The following is a 12,418-nucleotide window of genomic DNA, read 5'->3' as shown; positions in this document are numbered from 1 at the left end:
TGTCCTCAAAAACTTTGGGTTCTAGAGAAAAGCTGAAAATAAGCCATTTTTTATATATTTTTTCCAAATTAATAGTGATGGAAGTTTTGAGTAAAGTGTAAAGTTATTATCACTGCAAGCGAGTTCTTCAAGTTACTGTAACAATTATCTTGCATAGTGATATTTTATTTCCACATAGGTACTAGGCCACTACAAGTTGTATAAGCTGTAAGCCTAGACCTGCTTTTTGCCCTCTGAGACACCTTACTGTAGCTTTCCAGACAGCGCTGGAAAGCTTGGATGTGTCCTTAAATGCATCGTTGCCCCTAAAGACGGTGCTCCCGGTATAATTACCGATGTGTAAATAGGGGCGTCATGTTCATTTTACATGGCTTCTTTGTAGACCAGTGGCTCTTTTGATTTGCAGCCCCCTGAATGTTTCCCAGGTAGGTGCAGACCCTGCGGGCAGTGTCTTGAAAATCACGAGCCTCAAACCGCGAGCTTGTTTAGTCCCTGCATCGCAGCCCTGGGTTTTTGCTTACGCACTGTTTCTGAGCTCTGCAGCTGCAGTCCTCCTCCCTGTTTACCAGTCACCAGTATCGATGTTTTCTACCTCAAGCTTTCTGCTTTGCCTGCTCACAGGAGGGGTGATGCCAGGGTGATTAAGAAGCCCCCCTGGGCTCCCTGGAGCCAGCACCGTTCTGCTGCTGCAGGAGCTGCTGTACCCCAGGCCTGGCCTGGTAGCTGGGAAGGACCAGCCCTACAAAATTACTGAAGCACCTTTAGATGCTGATTTGCAGCATTTAGACATGTAAATCCCTTTGAAAATCTAGCCTTAAAGGTTTAGCACCCTCTGCGAGGGGGATTTTGGCTTGGTACTATCTTGTCGTCCTTCATATTCTGGCCAAAGGGCATCTTTGGTGATTTACCCTCCCAAAATAAGAGAGCGTGCTAACAGCTGGCCAGACATTGGGCTAAAAAAACCCAACACCAAATCAAGTGAGACACGGAAAGCGATGGAAGAAACGATGTCTTCTTCCAGCAAATCCGCTCCCTGAATATATTTAGAGTCAGATCTACCGACTCTAATGACTAGTCTAAGCCTTTACTGTCTTTATTCCCATTAGTCCCCGAGAGCCAAGACCTGTCAGCGAGAGCGAGCTCAATTCCCTTCCTCCCCAAGCGTCGGCAGACGTGCTGGCTAAGCTGAAGGCAGGGCTCGGCTTGGCCCGCAGCACCGGTGCCTCGGGCTGATAAGAGAGAAGAGGCTTTGCTGGGGGGTGCCCCGCTCCCCTGAGAGCGCAGAGGGCTGGCGGGAGGCAGAAACACCTTTTGTCCCTGCAAGGAGAGCAGCCTTGCCTGGGAAAGCCCTTGGATCTACCACCTAGGGAGCCTTTCCAGAGCCTTTGTGCTTACTGCTTGGCAGAGAGAAAAATAGCTGCAGGGCAAGCCTTGTTGGGGATTAAAAAAAGGTTACGGCCCTGATTTCATCAAACGCTTAAGCGTAGGCTTAGCCTGCCTCAGTAGCCACAAGCCTCTGATGTGTTGTGCTGAGGCTGAGCCTCTGTCATAGAGCCCAGCATGGCCACAGAGCCGCAGCTCGGGGTGATGCTTCCGTGTCCCACAGGCTCCCGCTGGTGGGGCTGGAGAGGGGACGCTTGGGGTGATGCCAGCAGGTGCCTGTCGATGAATGGGGGGAGACGCCTGCAGCCTGTTGGGGAGAACTGGGGGCAGTGTGACCCCAGCGTGACAGCGTGGACGTGGCAGGGGAGGGTGGGCAGCCGGCAGGGGATTGCAGTGCCTGTGGTCAGCACCTGTGGCTGGGCACGGGTTGCAGTTGGACACAGCCCTAAAAGCGGGCAGCTGCTGAGCTGGAGGAGATGTGCGAAGGAGCCTGGGGGAGTGCAAGGAGCCACTGGGGCTGGTCCGTACAAGAGCTTTGTTCAGAGAGGAATAAAACGAGGGGCTGCTGGGTGGTGCTGTACAGCCTCACTTTCTTTGGACTGAGCTGGGATCTCCCCACGGTGCCTGCCATGCCTGTGCAGGCAGGAGGAGTGGGGCATGGCTGGGGCAGTCAGGGGTCTGGAGGGTCACAGGAGCATTTGGCAGAGAGAGAAAACCGCTGAGGGCCTGAGGAGAGAGATTTTCGCCTCTTCTCCTCTCCGCCGGGGACAGCACGGCTCTGCAGCACCAGGCAGGTAGAACGGGCCGAGCCCCTTCCCCTCCATCAGCTGTCAGATGCAGCTGCTGAAGCCCAGTTGCTCAGACCCCCACGGTGCCCGTGGGCAGACCTTTGCCTCAAGTACTGCTGGTTTTGGCGCTGATGTGCAATGCAGCGTGGCCATTGGCTCCCGAGATCCGCTTCCCCTCTGTACCCACCTGGCCTTCTCCCAAGGAAGGCCACTTCACCACTTCTCCCACCCCAGCTGAAGGCTGGAAACCTATTTGCTTTCCCACTGCCCGTTGCCCTTGCGCAGATGCTCAATTACAGCCTCTGCGTCTCCTCCCCTCCTCTGCTCCTCCCAGCGGCGTGACGGTTTGGTGACCCTTCCCGGGGGGCCAGAGCGGGGCGCGGGAGGGCGGCAGCTGGGGAGGGCTGAGCAGCGCAGTGGGGGCTGATGAAGCGTCTTGGTCCGAGCAGGAGTGGTGTGTGCAGGCAGCATTGCGCCCGTGCTGCTGCAACTAGATCCTTCTGGAGCTGAATGGCTTTGTGCTTGATATTTCGGGGTGTAGAGATTGCTTCTAGAGCTCGGATGGTGCGGACAAAACCAGCTGTGTTTTTTCTGTGGCTTGGTGGCAATATACTTGATCACAAGAATAAGCCCAGCTCCCTCTCCTGGGAACAAGGTCCCTTCCGTCTGCTGGCGTTGTCCTCCCCGGCACGGACTGTTGCCCTCCTTATGGATTCGAGGCGCAAAACAAAGTCAGTGGTGTTAGCTCGGTTTGGTAGCACACAGCTGGGTGGTAAGGACAGTGAATGCACATTTGCATCTGTAAAGCCCATCCGCAGATGTTAAAGAGGTCTCTTCTGCCTTGTCCTCGCCAGAAAGCCACCCCAGAGGTGGCTGCTCCTGTGGCTCCTACAGTAATGGTAAGAGCGTCGAGCGGTGCTGCACAGCCAGGGAAATGCTGGTGGATAGGCGAGAGCAGCCTCCATCCTGCCTTGCTTACCTGTGTCTGGCTTAGCTGCGCTCCCCGTGAAGCCAGCCGGCACTCTGGGGGAGTCAAGCTGCCAGCTCTTGGCCGGCTGAAGTAATCAGGGTGAAATTTTTGAGCGGTATGTGAAGGCTAATGAATGAAAATCATTTGGTGCTTGTAACAGCAGCGCATCTTCTGAGCCCTCTGTACGAAGCTGTTTGTTCATAACAAATGTTATGACAAGCTGGAGCAGTTCCTCTCCTTTAATCAGAGGAGAGAATGGCACAACAAGTGCTTTTCTTGCACTTTAATAAAATGATAGCGGCTTATGAGTAAAGTAGGCTTTTAGGGCTGTGTTTATGCTTGTATGGCTGAAGCATTGATGTTCCCTGGATTGGAAATGTCCCTGTTGTCACGTGCTTAGATGGATGGGCAGGCTGCACTTCACCTTATTTACAGGACAAAACACTCAGGGCTTCAGGGTTTAGAAACTCCTGTGTCGGGCTGGACCCAGACCTGCACTGGAGAAAGCCTGGGCCTTCCTGCGGGGCTGATCCCTGACAAGATGATGAGATGATGAGCCAGGACCAAGCCTGGGCCAGCTCAGGTCCCCAAGGCCAGAGCTGGGTGTGATGCTCCCTCCGTACTGCCTGGGGAAACCTGGGGCTCAGCATCGCCTTGTGCTGGATCCCAGATGTCTCCTGGGACCAGCCAGCAGACCTTGCAGGTGGGCGTTGGTCATGCTCTGAGTGCGGTGCTCAGCGACCACAGTACTGCGTTCATGGAGGAAGGTGTCACGCTGTCCTGAGCAGCTTCAGGAGGATCCTTCTGGGTGCCGGGAGTTCTGAAGGCTCATGGAAAATTCAGCCACTTCCAGATTTGGTTGGAAATGAAGCTGAACCACATCCTGCTTCTGGTGCTTGAGCCCTTTATTGGATCTAAGCTCAAGTCAAGTGACTGGGAGCAGTAGCCATCTCATAAGCTTCTTATGAGGATGAGCCACTAAAGGAACAAAAGTCTGTGGCACATTAAAGGAGAAGCATATGTCTGGAGGGAGGCCAGCCCAGTCCCTCTTCCCATGATGTCTTGGGCAGGCGAGGTGTTTCCTTGGAGGTCTGCAGATGTTCAGAGGAGATTTCTGCCCTCCCCAGTTTCCTTCTGGAGCAGTGCATGGGCTTTTGTTTTGGGGCTTTGATCCCTTGCTCCTCAGTGACCAGTTCTTCTCACTTTCTTTCCCTCTAGGATCATGGACCAAGACACACAGGGTATGCTCAAGTCTCCAGTGCCCTTCCTTCTAGGGCACAGCCTCTCCAAGGATGGCATGGACTCTTTCAGCAAGCATTTTGAGAGCATCATGGAGTCCCATCGAGCCAAAGGCACATCTTACACCAGCCTGGACTCCATTGACATCCTCTCCTCCCCAGCCCGCACCCATGGGACCTTTTTCACTTTTGACCTCCCAACCCTCACCCCAGAAATACAGGGACAGATCCAAGACAGCGCCAAGCTGATCGAGGAGAACTTTGCTCCTCTGGCTCATTTGGAGCCGGACTCTGGGACCAGTTCGGCCACAGATGCCCCCTGGACGGAGAGGGAGGAGGAGCGGGGGAGACGAAGGAAGGGTGCTCAGCACAGCCCTTGCCACTCAGAGGACAGCTTTGGTACTCGCTTGGCCTCCAACATGAGGTGAGTGACCAAAGTTGCTTGGGCCAGCAAGGCCACCAAGGCTCGGTGTGGAGTCTAACCCCGTGCAGCGTGTTTTGCAGCCAGAGCCTAACCTGTGTTGCTGGGGCAGAGGGGAAGGGTCAGGACTGGGTGTGCTGGATTTTCTGTGAAGTGGCTGATCAGGCCAGTGATCGCCATGGTGTTGCGGTAGGCGTGTCTGTGGGAATACATCTCCTTTTTCATCTTTGCCAGCTTTGCTGGTGCTGGAGGGCTGTAAGATTTCCTCCAGCCTAGCAAGCAGGGAGTCCAGGACTTCAGTCCCGTGGTGGTTCCCATTGCAGGACAGTCCAGCATCTGTGGTGGCTGTGGGGAGAGGCCAGTCAGAAGTCGAGTACCAGTAGAAATTCAACAGCCTTTCCCTCCTGGAGGCCAAGACTTCCTGATACTGCTGCGTCCCTCACCATCTGAGTAGCAGCCTCCTGTTTCTTGAGGGCGAGAGTCCCATGGTCTTGTACCTATTGTCCTGGCCTCCTGAACCTCCTCAGCCTTGTGTATGTTGGGAGATGGAGGGCAGAGATGAGCACAGCCCACCAGAGGCTCCCTGTACATTGCTCCGAGCCTGCCTGCACCCGGGCTCAGGCTGGCTGCCCCATGCCTGAGGAGATCTCTGGTGGAGCGGGCTGGGGGAGCTCAGCCCCACCACTTCCAAACTGCCCTACGTGCATCCATGTCCAGGCTGAGACACTACCTTCCTGCACTCCTCCCCCTTCCAGCAAGGTCTTGGGCTGCACTTGTGACGTGGCAGGTTGGCAGGCCACGTCTTTTCCCTTTTCCAGGGTATGCTCATCTGGAGTGCGGTCAGGTCTGGTCAGGGTGTCGGGTCTGGTCCAGTGGTTCAGCTGCAGAGCCAGCGCCTCTCGGAGAACTTGGCGTCTCAGTCATGCCAGCGCTGACCTTCCTGTTTGCATTGCCTCCCTGCAAGGTCACTCTGCTCAGTGGCCTTCTGTGCAATACCAGAGCCTCCTGAATCCCTCATCCACTTTCTAGGCTTTGGTCTTTTCCACACCGATCTTTTTTGGGTTTGGTCTTTTCCAGACCAAACTTATGTCACTTCTGGTCATAACTTGCGCCATCCTCGCAGGCTCAGCTTGGGGTGGCCAGGTGGGGATCTGAGCTCTGTGTCCTCTCTGGTGTCTGCAGCCAAGAGAGGAGAGTGGGGTATCGCATCTGCTCTGTGGTCCCTGGATCACTCCAAGGGCATTTTGGGGCAGAGAGGCGCTGGGTTAGGCCTTCCCTTTCTTTGCGGCACTGAAGCCAGGGACATGGTGGCACAGAGGCCAGGCAAGGTTTGTGCAGTAAAACCGGCGATGTCCGAGAGGCACGAGTCAGCAAAGCACGGCAGTATCCAGCCATGATCAGTGCTCTCTGCAGGAAGAATTGGCTTCCTGTTCCTCTGCCAAGGCAAGGGACCGAAACAGAGCACCCTGGAGAAACCGAGAGGATGGCGTCTGACTTACCGTCCACAGGGTGCCATCGTACCAGAGCAACACTGCTGCAGGGGCACGGGGAGGTGTGAGGGTGCAGAGACACAGCTGGCAGCAGGAATGGCAATAACGTGGCTTAATAGAGGTTTTTTCCTCACTGGTTTATAGTCAGTGGAGCACAGAGCATGCCAGCAGTGCCAAAGACGTCTGCGGCACTGTCCTCCCCTCCTAGCTCAGGTTTCAGAGCAACACTGGGCTGCGGCACAGGCCATGGAGGGGTGTTGTGTCCCCCCGAAACTGCCCTGGATCTTTGCTGAGCCCGCCTTTGCTGAGCCTCTTGTCTCCTCCTCTCCTCTTCCAGCCCTCACAAGCAGGAGTACCTCTGCTTTGGTGGCAGGGGAGCGTGGGGGAAACCCAGCTGCAGCCCTCACTGCACTCCCTGGCCTGGGGACCCCCAGGCTTGGGCTTGCCGTAGCACCATAAGCGCCAGCCTCGCCTTCTGTTACACACACGCACGGAGTCCCAAGCAACTACTTCCCCCATTTAGAAACGATTCCCTTCATTATCGGTAGGTCCCTGCTCGGCTCTTCTCTTAGTCCCGTTCAGGCCCCGTTTCTTGCCCATCTCCTGGGCTGTGTGTGATGTTCAGACCCGCCATGCTGCCCCGCAGCAGGTGAGCAGGTGCCCTGGCTCCAGCAGCGGCCTGAAGCGGGGGCTGCAGGAAAGACAGTGAGAAATGAGGCATGGGGGAGCAGGGCCCTGCCGCAGACCCCCGGCTGGCAGCACCCCAGCTCTCTGCTCCCCAACATGGAGCAAGCCTCCCCTTGCAGCCCCGTGGGCGATGGCGGACAGGGAGGCAGGTGTGGTTGGGATCTGGTGTCTTGTGCGGTGGAGAGGAGTGGAGATTGGGACTGGCAGCATGAGCTAGACCGGGAAGCAGGGAAGGCATGGGTTACCAGGTGCTGCGACAGCCCATCATCTGCAGGGTCAGTCCTCAGGCACCAGGGCTTTCTGGCAAGGGAGAGGTGCAAGAAGTTTCCTCTTTTCCCCATCACTGGTGCTACTGACTTTCTAGACTCTGAGTGGAGCCGATCATGAAGCTGAAGCTTCCCAAGTAGTTTGAAGAAGAAGTGTCTGGGTTGGTTGCTCAAAGGTTCTTGTGAGCTGGAGTCAGCAGCTCCTGGAGCCTGGCAGGGCTGATCTGCTCGAGCGGGGAATATCTGTGCGACGCTCCCATTAAGGGGTCTTTAATGGAAATCGCTGGGGAAAGGAGCTCAGGAACCTCTGCAGCCATCATAATGCAACATCACCTGTGCCAGTGGGGCCAGAGCAGGGGATTTGCCACCACCTATGGTCACAAGCAGTACAGACCGACTGCCACCAGCTCAGGTGGTCTGGGGGCCCCGGGCAGGGGGGCTCTGCAGTGGAGGCTGTGCTTTACGCTGGCTGTCGGCCTCAGGGTTGGCAGAGGTGACCTCAGGCTGCAGGGCTTTGGTGTGAGGGGTGACTGGTGATGAATGCCAGCGGGTCTAGACCTGTGTGTGCTGCCCTGCGGCCGTCCCTCTTGTGCCCCCGAAACTTTTGACGTTATTTGTTGCAATGGTTGGGGTCTGGATGGCCCTGCAGCCCGTGACTTTCCATCTCCCTCTCTGGCAGGAGCAGCCAAGCCGGTGATACCCCCTGCATTGCTGGGGAGACGCGGTGTCCCCCGCGGCTGGCAGCCTTGGTTCAGGCAGCCTCACGGCTCATGTCAAGGCTCTGGTGTCCCTCGGCACGCGATAGTCTGAGACCACGCTTTTATCTTGACCTTGCGCGTGGGGAGTGTGCCTAAGTGCAGACCTGGTGAGGCCTCCCTGGGTGCTGGGATGACTCTGCCTCCTCCGGTGGCCTTGGCTAAAAGGGAGGGAGCATTGGCTGAACAGCGAGGGTCCCAGTGTGGGACCCCCATCCCCACCCCTGCACAGTGGGACACCCCATGGTGGCACCCCCGGTGTGTGAGTAGGTTATCGCCCCGTTTGGGCGGGACGTGAAGGTGCGCAGGTCCCCTGCTCTCGCTGGGCAGAGGGCTGCAGTTAAAGCAGTCTGTCCCCGGGATGTGACGGTGACCTGCAGAGCACGTGTAGGGGCAGAGCCCTCCAGGGCTGGCGGGGTCCCTCTGGGTCTGGCGGAGCTGGCCGGGGGCAGCTGTGGTGCTGGTGAGATGGCGGGGCAGGAGCCGGGGCAGCCCTGGGGACTGCAGGGAGGTCGATCCTGCGGTGGCAGCCAGACTTTTGCAACTGCGGATCCAAATCCATGCGCTTTGCTGTGCTGCCAGGTGCGAGTGGAAGCCCGGAGCGCCGCCTTGCCCGCCACAATCCCATACACAGGCAGCCCGGGGCTGCTGGCCCCACAGGCAGGACGGGATGTAAGTGGGCAAATTGCATCTCCCTGGGGGTGCAAGCCCCCTGAAATCAAGCCACCCAGCTTCCCTTGCCCATTCCACTCCTCCGGAGCCAGCCTTGTCTCCAGGCACAGCCGTGCTGGTCCCTGAGGAGTGCCAGTGGAGGGAGGGGATGAGACTTGCCCCCCGTGCCACCCCCGTGAGAGGCGAGCGAGGCAGGCTCTGCCGGGACCTGAATCGGGGGCATCGCCTGAGGTGGGACAGAAAGAAGGGCAGGCAGGAGAAGCAGCAGCAAAGCGGGGGGACTGCAAACCACCTGGCGAAAAGAGCCAGACACCACAGTGAGGGGCAGCACGCCCGGAGCCTCGCTAGAGGGAGAGCTGAGCCCTGGAGCTGCGGCTGCGTGGGAGGACCGGGGAGCCCGTAGGGCTGGCAGCCGCCCCAGGCGGAGGATGCGCCGGGAGTGAAACCTTCTTCCCTGCCAGATCGCGGCTGCTGGCGTGTGCTGGAGCGCCGGGGCCCTGCCAATAAGCTCCGCTGTGTTTCTTTATAAGGTCCCTTTTGTTACTGCAGCAGTCGGTGAGCCGGTGGCCCCCCCGCCCCCTTCCCGAGGCCAGCGCAGGTCTGTCAGCTGGCCTGGGCTCCCAGTTGGCACTGGGCAAACTGGTGAGATGATGCCCTGAGGGCTGTGCCCAGATTAGGGCCCCGTGGGGTGGATTTGGGGTGTGATGCGGGAGGGTGCGGGGAGAGGGCTGAGCAGAGGAAGGAGGGCAACAAGGAAAGGATGCTGACAGGGGAAGGGAGGGATGGTATGGGATGGAAGCACAGGAAGGGGACAAGGCTGGGGCCTTGTAGGTTGAAGAGGTCTCCCCATAAGCACTGGCATGGCAAGAAATGGGGCACAAGCCTGGGGGGGATTTTTCCCCCAAGCATTTCCATGTTGAGCCATGAAGGGCAGCGGGAGCTGGGACACAGGATGGGGTGGCAATGCTGGGGGCTGGGGTGGACGCTCCATGGCATGGAGGACAGGGGCAGCAGGCAGGGTCCCAGGGCTGGCAGGGCTGCCCACAGAGGCATGGGCAGCAGCACATCCCTGTGGGATGCAGCCCCTCGTGTCAGGTGTTAATTCCAGTCCCTGGGTCTGACCCAGAGCCCCTAGGCTGGGCTTTGCCCAAGGGTCTGAGAGACCCAGGTTTCCCTGTGCTGACCCCATGGCATCTGTGTCTCTGAAGGAGAAGACAACCCTCCGCCCAGCAGGTGAGTAACCAGATTTTAAGGCTCTCAGCTGGCTCCAGAAGCTGTTTGGTGCGATTGCAGAGTCAGCCCCTGTCCTCTGCAGGAGTGGTTGTGCCCCCTACAAGAGGGGCTGGTGGGGTGGGGTGATGGAGGACAGGCAGGCATCTCCGGAGAGGGATGGTGCTGCAGGGGAGGCTCTGGAAGTCTGCAGAGGAGCAGGACTGAGGAGGGGCACAGCTGCCCAAAGTTCGGTCCTACCTGGGTCTGGCAGCAGTAACGCTGGCAGGTGCCGCTGTGGCTGGGTGATTTGAGGACCGGGTTGGACTCCAGAGCTGCCAGAAAGCAGGACCAGCCCCGCCTCTGGTTGGAGGCTGGCCTGGCTGACCTTCAAGTGTCCTCCCAGCCCTAACTTCAATTCTGCGAGGAATGAACCAGCCCAGATCTTAGCTGTCATAAATCAAAGTCGCTCCGCTGAGACCGATGGAGGGAGCTGCGTTTATTTAGCTCAGCCAAAGATCCGGTCTGGTACATTCTTAGCAGCAATATTAGGCAGGCTGGGCTCACTTGACGGAGGCATCAGGCATCTAGCCATGTGTGTGGGACATCGGGAATTGAGGGCAGAGTGCTGTTCTGCCCCATGCACATGTACCTCACAGACTCGAACCAGGCTCCCTGCCCTATCCCTTCATGGTACAGGATGCAAACCAGCCTCCCGTGGGGATCAAGTGGCACTTGGATTGTGGTTGGAGGTTTTGAGTTTCCTACAGCAGGTATCTCACCTGGAAATGTGTCAGGCAGGACCTGATCAAACCCAGGAGCTCAGCTGAGCACCCCCAGCTGAAACCAATGACCACCTGGCTCAGCCTGTCCCCAGGGATGTCTCTCTGTGCAGATACAATGCAGGGAGGATCCCACCATGGAGATACAGTGTGGGAAGGGTCCCACCGTGCAGATACATCCCTGCTGGCAGCCAGGAGCTGGAGGTCAGCCCTCCGGGGCAGGCTTTGCTGAGCTAGTGCCTTATTGCTGCCCCACATCCAGGAGAGAAGATTTGCTCCTGGTTGCTGACAGCCATGGAGAGAACATGGTGCCGGGTGAGCCCAGTTTGTGGTGGCAAGGTGGAGAGAACATCGGGGCTCCTGCAGTGACACGCTGCATTGCAGCCAGGGAAGGTGCTGTGGTCTCTCCTGCTGAGCTCCAGGCAGTCAGCCAGAGGAGGAATATTGGGGCACGATGAGAATCCAGCTCCAGGAAAGGAGCGTTTGGCCCTGAGAAGGAATGTTTGGGCCCTGGAGAAGTATCTGGCCCCGGAGAAGGAGTGTCTGTGGTCCAGTGGCCCTGAGCGGGACTGTGGTCCCGCAGCTGCTTCCCAGGGCTGGGAGCAGAACCCGGTCCTCGTGCTGAGCTGGGGTGGGAGGTGGTTGAGGAATAGCCTCTGTCCCAGGGCGAGCCCTGAGCTGGATCATGTGCCTTCCTCACAGAGACCCCCAGAAGCGCCTCGCTGCTGCTCACACAGGCACTGGGGACCTGGGCTCTCTAGCGAACACCTCCGAGGTAGCAGGGGGGCCTGTGCTCCCGGCGACATGGGGGGCAGCAGTGGTTGTGCTAGGCGGGCAGCAGGGAGAGGGATGAGCTAGCGCTGGGTGCACTCGGGGATGACTCATTTCATGCTGAGGATACTCGCACAATACCAAATTTGATCTTTATTCCTTAAGTGTGGGCCAGTTCTCGGGTTGAAAACGTATCTAATGTAAAAAATATTATCTCAGTGTTTCTTCAAGCCAAACTGAAATGTCACTTTAGAAAGTACACAAAAAACCCCCACCCTGAGATATTAGCTCATTGGCAAGAAAATTAGCATCACCTCAGTTGCCTCAGACATGGACATGTCCCTTTGCTCTGTTTTCCATTTGCTTGAGGATTAGGCTCTTGGTTTTCTCTCTTTAAGCTGCAGGTTCTCCAAGCCAGCTGGGGCTTTGAGTGGTGACAGACGGGTGCCACGAATGGGGCACTCCCAGCCTATTGAGGCTGATGGTCCATATTTAACAGCATGAGAGTGGCTTGAGTGTTGGAAGAAAACCCGTTTCATGGCACAGCTGAGTAGTGCCTCATCCTGAGAGCAAGGTTATGCTTTGCTGATGCAAACCCCCAAATTGGTATGGGGACTTGGTGAGGGAGGGGACAGTAGATCTGTTTTGAGACCCAGGCTGTGATTGCAAGAAGCAAGGCAAGAATTGCAGCCACGGGTTGGGAGCCTGCAGGGAGATACAGATGTTGAAGGACAAGAGAGGTTTTGTAAATGGCCCCATGCCTGGATGCTCAGCACTAGGTAGGAAAGCTGAGGACCACAGATTGGGAAAAGAGGTCACGGGGGGAGACTCAGAGCTCTAGGTTTGCCCCCGAAGGCTCCAGGAACTGGCCATGTGAGAGAGGACAACCTCTCAGGCAGGACAGGCAAGGTCCAGAAGGATATCTGGAGTTTTTAGTGATGGTGGTTGAGAAGAATGAAAAGGTCTTCAGAGGGTGACTGAGCAGC

The 12,418-nt window shown here is 57.3% G+C and overlaps 1 protein-coding gene across 3 annotated transcripts in view; it reads left to right on the top strand.

Annotated features, from left to right (window-relative positions):
• The window catches only part of PSD (pleckstrin and Sec7 domain containing), a 50,146-nt gene that overhangs the window by 16,630 nt on the left and 21,098 nt on the right, over positions 1–12,418 (top strand). For 2 of the 3 annotated variants that reach the window (XM_076338615.1, XM_076338616.1), the window contains exon 5: positions 4,360–4,803. The exons of the other annotated variant lie outside the window; for it this stretch is intronic. In XM_076338615.1, the coding sequence (XP_076194730.1) occupies positions 4,360–4,803 (444 nt within the window). The remainder of the gene's footprint in view (positions 1–4,359; positions 4,804–12,418) is intronic. 3 annotated transcript variants of the gene reach the window in all.

Source organism: Aptenodytes patagonicus, chromosome 5, assembly GCF_965638725.1.
Source record: "Aptenodytes patagonicus chromosome 5, bAptPat1.pri.cur, whole genome shotgun sequence".
In the NCBI taxonomy this organism is placed as follows: domain Eukaryota; kingdom Metazoa; phylum Chordata; class Aves; order Sphenisciformes; family Spheniscidae; genus Aptenodytes; species Aptenodytes patagonicus.
The sequence above is the reverse complement of the archived record's forward strand: the minus strand, read 5'-3'. Positions and strand labels throughout refer to the sequence as shown.